General features: G+C 40.9%; 1 protein-coding gene across 1 annotated transcript in view; it reads right to left on the bottom strand.

The window, feature by feature from the left end:
• Positions 1 to 2767: 2767 nt before the first annotated feature.
• Positions 2768 to 10584, bottom strand: part of ADAMTS12 (ADAM metallopeptidase with thrombospondin type 1 motif 12) — a 165090-nt gene continuing 157273 nt past the window's right edge. The window contains exons 21-24 of the mRNA XM_086479490.1: positions 8656 to 8829; positions 6906 to 7052; positions 5022 to 5175; positions 2768 to 3003 (exon numbers count right to left, since the gene is read on the bottom strand). Coding sequence (XP_086335616.1) covers positions 2768 to 3003; positions 5022 to 5175; positions 6906 to 7052; positions 8656 to 8829 — 711 coding nt within the window. The remainder of the gene's footprint in view (positions 3004 to 5021; positions 5176 to 6905; positions 7053 to 8655; positions 8830 to 10584) is intronic.

Here is a 10584-nt window from a genome sequence, read left to right as displayed (position 1 = left end):
CAGAGACACCAGATATAAGCAATGCCATTTATTGAAGCTTGAAACAAATATGTCATCATAGTTTGCGTTTTAAAACTTGAAATGTTAGAACAAGCAATGAATGTGCCAAATACACATTTTTTCTTGAGCAACCTGTCGGAGCTGATGTGTCTCAGGCTAATATGATAATATAATGTTATTACATCTCTGCATTTAATACTCCATGCAGTTTTCAGAATAGTGACCATCTGGGTTAGGATCATAAATCCACCTTTACTTAAAAATAGTTGTGTCATATGAAAGGAATGTTGCTAAATGGATGGGAGAGATGACTGCACATACTAAAAGCATAGAGGAGATATTAGGCTGATGAGTGCAATGTAAGAACCTATGTAAAATACAGCAGTGGCACTGCTCTATTAAAACAGTTCATGTTGTTGTCACAGTCTTTTCCCTAAAGGTTTATGTTGAGCAACAGTGATGACTGTGCTTCCCTGGGTAGAAAGATCATTTTGATTAATGTCCATTATATAATTTATTCACTTTTATCCACTTCAAATGAAATTACAACTCCCTGAAGAAAACAATGAAGCCAGAAATGGTTTTGCTCCACACTAGCCATAAGGAGCACTGGAAGGGACAATCCTCCCAGGCACTTTTCCTCCCACCTGCACTATATCCCTTCAGTCAGCAACTTTCTTACTAGGCCACATACCTGATGGCCCACTTCTGCTGACCTCTGTGCATAAAACGTTGCAGGTACCTCTGAGCACAGAAGTGTCTGACTCTGCAGTGAATATAACTTTGTCCTGCCCAAATCCCTAGAAGATCCTTCTGGGAACATCAGAAGCATCTGCACTGTCCACCAGTCTATGTTGTCTGGCCATCAGAGAACTGTCTTGGATGTAGCAGTACAGGGTCTGCTCTACACCATGCAGACTGAGGCCAAGCCCTGCCCAAATGCTTTCTGAATCAGATGGGACACCTCCATTGCTCTACGGTTCAGTACTTCTGCGTCCACTGGAAAAAGAACTGCCCAGATTTCTATTGCTCAAAGGGTCAGCAGCCATTCAGGACCTCTGAAGGACATAAGCACACTGTGAAACTTAAAAAGCATTATGTCTGGCATTGGCCAGCAACACCATAGACATGTATTATTTTAAAAGTATATGCATGTATGCTATGTACACACATGCATGCATATGCACCATTGTAAGTCATCCCCCATGTCTGTTATACTAGCACCATATTTTTAACAGTGGATTTAAAGTTTTAGCAGCACCTATAACTGGGGTTATATTGCCATCATAGAGGTTAATAAATCTAACCTTACCATGCTGCATATCCTGAACTCCCAGAGACTTCAAGTGAAGAAGTGAGCCCTTAGCCAAAGGTCACAAACCTATGAAAAAGGACAATTAGACTTGTGGCCATCATTAAGCTAATAGATTGTAGCCAGGCCCAAATATTTGTATTAACTTTCGTAATGGTCTGTCTAGAAATAGGGCTATTGCTAGTCATAGCTCTGTAACCATAGTGACACTTGGATTCATGGATATGTGTCTCACTCTACACTGCACAAAATGTGACATTTCTCTGTATATAATAACCTCAAATTGTCAGGTAGCTAGGGAGTAAATCTGAGATTTTCAAAAGAGCATGAAGAACCAAGGTGTCCAAATCCTGCTGAATTTCAAAGGAATCTAAATGTCAGACTATGTCCAGCTCTTTTGAAAATTCCCAGCTTTGCTTCAAAGGGCTGGGTCCGGTCTCCCTGAAGTTTGTTCTGCCATTTTCTTCAATAGCAAAACAGATAGGCTATTTGGCTAGTGCTCTCCTAATGCCAGAGGCCCAGAGCTACACAGATACTCTGAGTCTCAGGCTCCTGGCCCAGGTGGCTTCACCTTCACTATGATCAAGGATTTTCACTGGCGGAAAAGTTTGCTGTGAGTGAGGTGATACTGTACTCTTGTGGATGTACACTCTACTAGGAGCTACTGGATTAAATGATAGTCTATCACTGAATATTAGTGTGAATTACAATCTATCTATTAAGGTGGTAGAGGTGAACAACTTTGCTTTCATGGTACCAAGAAATGTTGCTTAAAACTTACTTGGGAACGTAACATCCCATAATTGGTGGGGTCTTTAGGTTACAGGAAGACATTTGTAGAAGAAAACTGGCCAGGACAGGCTATTGCTGAGGTATCCTTTAGAGGTTCAGTCAAGTACTAAGTGAACATCTTTTATTTTGAAAACCTAGTGTTTCAATTCCGCCTGCATATCATAATCAGTTATTACAGAACTCTGCTTTTAAATTTATGAATTAAGCGAATAATTTAGAGAGACACTGCCAGTTCACCTTGATTCCTAAAAATTGAAAAGAGAGTGAGCATAGAGGGGTCTGTGTCTGCTGCCCTGTCGGCTGCTTTCACTCAGCCCTCTTGAGTAAGTGGTGCTGCTGTTTCAAGTGGGTTTCGGAAAAGAGACAAGAAAGAACAAATAAAACATTCATTTAAAAAAATTTTAAAAATCTTGCAAGCTTGTTTCTAGCCTCTATGCATGCCTAAGAAGTACTCGCTGCTGGTACATTGCAAATCATGTTAGAAATGTTGGACTATTACAGAGAAAATACTGAAGCAGTAAATTAGGACTGATAACCCTAAGGGATGTAATCTCCCAGCTTTGATCACAGATTTCCATTCATGTTGGATGGTTCACAAAAAAAAAGAAGGAACTTAAAACCTATAAAGAGAAGCCCTACTCAAAGCAACTAGATAAAAAACAGCTAGTGCCGAGCAGCTTGGCTGTTGTTTTCTTGGTTTTGAGGTGATCTTCTTCTAGATTTAGCATAATTTTGTTGTTTGAGGCCTCGCTGATCCCAGTATCTTGCTTTGTTACGAATTCGGGGCTGACTACACGTGAAGCAGCACTGAGTCTGTATTGATGGCAGCAAGCACTTGCCAATGCCTTTCAGCCTCTGGCAGAAGTGAACTGACAGTTGGTCTTTGCTGCAGGGTAGCCCTATGGTGGAGAAGGTGAGAAGAATTAGCTATATTTTGCTGACAAATTATCTGTATTTCCAGAATTTTAAATTGCTTTATGCCAGACAGTTATGCCTGTTAAGGCTGTTATTTACGACATCTTTCTCCTTTGTATTACAGGTCAGCATTATCCCCCTGAAATTTTATTACTTCTTTGCGAACAGGTTCTATTAAACTTCACACGACCTTCTGTCTTGGAAAACACAGCACTCTTTTATCCCTATTCAGTGATGCTTTACTTTTGCAGCAGACATAGGTGATCTAGGTTTTTCATTTTAGTGTTTCTGGTTTTAAGAACTGATAGAGAAAGTCTAGCAACAACAATCTGTGAGTCTAGTACTTTTGAATTTTTGTAACAGTGCATTTAAGATGAGCACAATGGGCTGGCAGTACGCTGCAGAGCCATGCAGGGCAGGCAGAAGAGCATAGACAAGGCACATGCAACTTCATGTTTAGCTTGACTACTCTTCAATTTCTGCAGGACCAGCATAAGCTAGGGACTGGTACTGCATGTATTATGGTGCTGATAGGTCTGTGGTAGCTTTAATAAATTGAGAAGTGTCAGCTTTAGTTAGACATTACAAAATAGGGGTCCTCAGCTGTGAGAAGAGATGGCTAGGGGGAGAGTCCAGGTTTGTAAAAGCAGTTAAGGTGGTGGATTAGCTGAATGCAAGGCTGTTGTTCAGCAATTTTCTCAACACTAGAACTAGGGAAATATAATGAAGCTAGTATTAAGGTAGTTTAAAACAGATAAAAGGACTTCTTTTCACAGCAGGCAGTGAACTTCAGGAACTTGCTGCCACAGAAGAGGGTGGAAGTAAACAGCAGCACAGGGTCAAAAAGGGATGCAACATATTAATGGAAAAAGTTCCACAAATTTAAACTAAAAGGCACTACAAGAGGTGCCTTTAGTAGTCCTAATAAGTCAGTTGGGAATGCTGGAAGAATACCATGGAAATGAATCACAGGAAAGGATGTTTTACTGGCCCCTTGAGCTTTTTATTCACAGAAATAAATATTACTAATCTGTGTAGGTAGTGTTTATTTGAGCCTGTCTTTCTGAACACGAGAGGGATAGGAGATAAGCAGACCAATTTAACCCCGGGGCAAAACATATGCTAAACAGCAGGAGGAAGGAGGCATCACTCTCAAGTGTATGCCAGATCTGCACTGCCCTCAGGAGTGAACCTCTTGTCTCACTGCCAGATTGGAACCTTACTGCTGACTTGCTAAGAGGGAAGAATCCTCCTCCAAAAGTCCTTTGAAGGCTCTTCTGGAAGGACTCTGAGCTGTTGGTGTACCTGAGGGTACCTGCTAGATACTGCAGTACACAGACTACAGATAAAAATACCCTTCTGTAAGCTTCCTCTCTCCCCTGCCACTTCTTTTCTGGGCTATTAACCATCTACACAACTGGGCTCCTGGGCCCTTGAAGGAGAGGAGTACAGGACACCCTAAGTCACAAGATGACTTCTCTCCACCTCTTCATTTTGGAGACAGTCTCACCCTGTAGGACACTGAATTCATAGTGCCAAGACTGTATCTCCATTCACTGCCAGTCAGATTTTTCTTACAGTGTCTATCTCGCTTTCCTTGTTTGCGTGCCCCAGTGCAGAACTGGCAGTTTTCTTAAGAAATGGCATCTGTTTGGACTCACAGCATGTCCTTCCACATCCCTCAAAGCAGCCTGTCAGTTACCTAAAAAAAGTTGATACAAGCAGACCTATTCATTCTATTCATTTAATTCTGGCATCATAAATTAGGGATGCGTGCTCAGAGAACCTCATTCCCTATCATGGCAACACAAGGCCAGCAGGGCTGAAGAACGTGACAATGTGATTCTGTCAGCAGTGCAGCGGAGCAGTAACAGGTTAGGCTGACCTATAGTTACTGAGCCTGCAGTATTCACAACAAGCTGATAAATTGAGTCAGCTCCTAGAATCTCAGCACAAATGGAGAGCTTTTTGGAAACTGTCTGATGCAGGTGTATTATCATACCTGTACTTCTCCTGCAGTCTCGCAGATTGCACTCCTGATACCCTGTGGGCTTGGGTTTATCCACACACATACTGTCATCTTCGGTTTCATTAGTTTCTATATTCATGCACTTCACAGTTCTTTGCTGAATGCCCCCTCCACAAGAAACAGTGCACTGAAAGAAAGTAATTTTAACATATATGAAAGTCTTTTACATGGAAATTGTGTAACATGCCAATATTTGAGCTGTAATGTGACAGGAAGCTAAAAATGCCTTGTGATCCAGAACCAATGTCACTAAAGTTCTTTGTGTACTGTATTCTCCATCCAGACACTTCCATGGTGCATCGGGGCCAGATTTGGCATGATACAGTGGAGGGGTAAACAGTATAAATACAGCATCTTGGAATGTGTAACCAGGGTGAGAGGACTGTTTTTGATAGAGGAGGACAAGGATGATATGAAATGCTAGTCCTACAAAGTAAGAGAGTAGTAATCCAAATTAGTACTGCACACTGACATTTTTTGTTTCCTGTGTTTTTTCACCATCTAAATTAAACATGAATAATTAATTGCAGTGTTAGGTCTAGAAATGACCGAGCTGAAGACTAAAACAAGTGTCAGTGAAGTGTTTTTCTTTGGTGACATCTACACTGTGGTTACCCCTTCTTTATGACCACAAAACAATGACTAGCTGCTTGTTCTGTTAGCACGCAGATGGCCATAAAAAAAGAGCGTATTCCAAACATGTTCCTATACTATACTGTAAATGTACATAATTCTTCCGACATGCCAGAATGTCTGACAATTCCAGTTAATTTTAAATTCTTCTTCGCTTCAGATAAATAGTGGCCAACAAGACAAATACTACAATAAAGGGAGAATACCAGTTAATGAAGTGCAAGACACGAAGACAGGACTGGTACCCCTTTTTCTGCAAATTATCCTCTCTCTGTATCTCTGTGCATAAGACACAATATTACTGATGTGAAGTACATCAAAAGATCTTAGGTACTCTTGCGACAACTTTAGATTAATGTTTGAAATAGCTTTTTTATAAAGTAAAATAAATGGAATTAATAAATCAGTAAAATAGTTACTATACATTTTTGTATTCAATTGCTTATTTTATGCATGTCCCAACATTTTGACTTCCATATTTAAGTGTTACACTAACTCTACATTACATTAGATGCATATCCCACCTAATGGCTTTGTGGCAAAAATAACTCACTAAATTTTCGTGTTAAATGACTCTCCTTGTTTCCCTATTTGTGGCTCCTGGCTTTTGGTGTTCTTTCAATATTCTCTGCTGTGAGGAGTATTTGTAATGTATTAATATGCTTATTAAGGAAACTAGAGGGAAAGGTTTATTAGATGTACCAGTTTCTTTATAACTGAACACGTATTGCAGATACTGGAAGGTTCCCCAAAGATACACTTCGTATTTGTCAATTAGATTTCTAGACGCCAAAGCAGAAGGGTACTGGTCGAAATTCATAATTTCTGTTTGTGTGCCTAAGTCCAATATTCCACCAAGTTGCTTTAAGGGTCACTCTGCCTCACCCTCCACCTCCAGTCTTGAACAGTGGAAAATTTCAAATGAGTAATGGAAGAATGTCAATGGTATCTCCTTTATTACAAAAGGAAAAAACCCCAAATCCTCCAACAACATCTAATGCAGCCACAAAAAGTAAGAGCTACAATGTCTATCACCCGAAGGAACTGAGATGGGCCGGCTCTGAAATGCTTAGTAATATTTTCAAAAGATCTCCCATTGTAGCTCCAGCTGTGTGTAAGAAACTATACTTGCCACAGGCACTGAGGTTCACAGACAAGTGGATAATATGACCAAATATGGCCAACTTACGACAACAAATAAACCAAAAAAGAACTGAATCCTACCGGGCCCCACTCCTGGTTAATCCACTGTGTACAAGGTTGCCTGTTACATGATGCAACGGCATTAGGTCTTTTTGTTGAGTCACAATAGCCACCTTCTGGGCAGTAGATGTGGCGCTTTCGCTGGCCACCACCGCATGTTCTCGAACACTAAGAAAAGAGGTGCACAAACCCATGAGGAGAGAGGTGGGAATGAATGAGAACCCAGAAACAGACCATAAAGATGGTACGAAATGGTCTTCATATAGAAATGTGGAGCCACAGGTAACAAGAAGCATGTCAATGATCCATGTGATTTAGAAAGATGTATAGGCTACCCTACATATCAAGTCTTACACATTTATTTCATCATATGCTCGGAAAAAGACAGCAAAGAAGCCATCATTCGTCCAAAATTCTTGGAGGAGAAAGGTATTTCTGACACGTATTAATGCAAGGAATATAGGGCAACATGGAAACAGCAACATAGAACAGGCAACACAGAACTGCTCATGCAGCACCACTGGCAACAGTAACTCCTCCAACAAGAATGAGACCGGACTTCACATGTCTGAAGACAGTACAAGTTCATGAGACGCAGCATCTCATATTTATGAAGTGGCTGGGGACATTAAAATCCACCCAATCCATACAATAAATTAACTATTTGGCAATAAAAGCAGCATACAAAGACAGTGACCCAGACTATTTTTTAAATGTTCTTTTGTCCGCATTCTAGTATTACTTACTAACTGATTTTTCACTAGGTCTGCAGTACAGCCTGCTTGAAATACACGTAAAATTTCATACTCTGACATGAAATACGGTGCCAGATATGCTTTGAATAACACATTGTTCCTGTTCTACCAGGAATTGCATCCCTATGGACAGAGAACCAGAGCTGACGTCTGGTAAATGAACCTCTTCTATCCAATTCTATCCAGTATCCTTAGCATGAGGACAACTGCCAGGGTTGGACAAGTGTTTTTATAAAACATTTTAAGTGGCAAACAGGTGCAATCATTTGGCTACTTATATTTTTTCAACCCTTGCTGACTGCTCTGACAGGAAACCCGCATCACATCCCTGTCTCCTCCTTATTGCAGGTGTGATTTGCCAGTGGTCTGTACGTAAGCAATGTGATCACCTCCTTTGAAATCCAAAAGCATCAGGTCCACAGTGCCACAGACACTGTGGCACTTTCTCCAAAGCTGCTTTTAGTGGGAGTAAACAGTAAAACGTAATCAGACTATGTGCTTTAGCTGACATAAATATGTGCCTGGCCACCTGCGAGTTTGTTGGCACAGATTTATGTTACAAAGTGACCCAAACATCAGATTGATCTTACGTCTGACCTCAGTCTCTGGCTCCATAAAACTCCATTCCAGAAGTGTAAAGGAAAATTCTAAATTAATCATAATGAGAAAGCAACATTAAAATGGCAGTAAAAGGGATCAGTCTGAATGGATCACATTTACTGATCTGGTAGGATAGCTAAAACAGATCTTTCAGGCCACCTGCTTCTCTCTTTCAGGGTACAGTAATTTACAGTTCTAGCTGTATATCACACGCAATCCTAAGAATGATTCTGAGAAGTCTTATGAAAGTCTATGATAATTTTTGCTGTAACCATACACAAGGACTGCAGAGCGTCTGAGTGGTACTAACTGTGCATCTTCCTTTGACTGAAATTTACCTAACAGCATGGGCTCTAACAGTCACTGTTAATTGACAGCTAATTCTCATTCCCAAAGCTTCTTTTAAAGAACAATACCTCATTCCAGGGCTCCACATGCCACTGCAAGCAAGGTTCCATGTTACAACTAGTGCTGAGTTGTGGTTTATATCCGAGTAATTGGCAATGAAAAGGTCGCAGAAGTCGCTTTTCACGGACATCAATGCAGTGAACGTCTCGGGTCTTGAAACCACCGTTGCAGTTAGCAGAGCACTGCACACAAAATAGAAAGGGGCATATCTCCAAATGGTGCTCTGCTGGGGGGCTGTCCCTTCCCCAGTCACAGAGGAGGAGGACAGCCTGATCGTTGAGCATCCTGACTCACAGAGGGAATTTCCAGTTTACCATAACAACCACCTGTTGTTAGGCTTAAAACCTGTGTTTTTTCATCATAGCAAATAGGAACACACTATACGAATATTTCCCTTTCTTCACTGGAACATCCGTTAATAACATAAATGCATATTTAATTAGGAAATCTTGCCAGCTATTTCCAAAAATGTCATAATGAAAGAGTCATAATGCAATAAACAGAATAAACAAATCCTGTATGCAAGGAAATTGTCAGTTCTTTAGTTGTTTCTGATGGAGGAAGGGAGGAAAGAGGCACAGCTGCGTAAGTTTGTTTCTCATTCAGCCGTGAGAGAGGTCAGTGTCCATGGCAGCAGACAGATCAGGCTGGCAAAACTGCTCCTCAACTTAGCCCATAGATTTGAGCTGCTGCTGCTACCACTGGGAGATGGTGAATTCATCCCACAGCAGCAGTCCTCACCCTCACCTTCCTTCCTCCTCCGTGGCACTAGGAGGATCCATATCGCAAGAGCAGCCTGGGTGTAAAAGAATGGGAGGGAAGAGAGAGACACCCTGAGCCTCATCCATAGCCTGTGAAATCACTTCTTGGCTTGAAGCACTACTGGCGAGCCAAGTGACCCCTTCCACTCTCCTATTTCTCCCCAGAGCTTGCTCTGAGGCCTCATCCAGCGGCACCAGATTGTGTCCCCACCTACCAAAGCCCAGGACCTCTCCTGCTGCTGAGGAAGAACTGAATTTGCTACTCCAAGAATAACAACAAATATACATTTAATTATTTTGCCTTCATCCAGAATTAAAGCAAATTCTGCCTACACTACTGAATAACCTCAGATCCCTTTCATCTTTACCACCATATTGCAATGTAACAACTGATGCTGTTCTCCTTTGCATAAATAAGCATTCTTCAGCTGAACAAGGAAACTGAATATAATACAACCCCAGGGAGCTGAAGAATGGATGGAAGGGGAGTCCATGTTCTTGTTCACAGAAGCTTCTGTCCTTCTGGATAAAAACAATGGACAGAAGTGACTGTGCAAGAAACCAAGTATGCACAGCCCCAAAATACATGCCAATTCTATTTGGTATTAAACTCAGACTGTAAGATCTAATCTGAAGCACCTTTCTCTTAAGGGAGGGGAAGAATTAGATGAGAGCAAAGGAACAGAGAAAGCCCTACTGCACTAGTAGGGGAATATAGCCACCTTGCTGTGATAAAGTGCCCTTAAAAATGTTTGAAACGAATAACGAGAAAAACAATTGTCACTTGCAGAAGTAAACAAAAAATAGCCATTTTTACATATGAAATTGTAATTAGGTTGGTATAGTTCAATTGCTCGAAAATAAAGGTGGCTAACACAACAGAAATCTGCTAGAAAAAGCCTTTTATCTCAAACTGGCCTCACAATTCAACTGACACTTTAAAACATTTGTTTCCTGTAATATTTTATCATTAAACCTGATTTCCAGCTACTTTCTGTGACATAACTATCATCCACTTGTTGCAAGAGCAATAACATTAATGAAGAAAAAGTGAAGGTGAAATATGCCCTTCTGAACTGGGACTGCAGAACATCCATGTATCACTTAAAATGAATTTTGAAGGCTAAATGTGGTTATGTAATGCCTTGGCCTTTCCTAGACTTTCTAAAGAGGCCT

Source organism: Leptosomus discolor, chromosome Z (assembly GCF_034619465.1).
Source record: "Leptosomus discolor isolate bLepDis1 chromosome Z, bLepDis1.hap2, whole genome shotgun sequence".
In the NCBI taxonomy this organism is placed as follows: Eukaryota; Metazoa; Chordata; class Aves; order Leptosomiformes; family Leptosomidae; genus Leptosomus; species Leptosomus discolor.
Note: the sequence above shows the minus strand (reverse complement) of the source record. Positions and strands in the feature narration are given on the sequence as shown.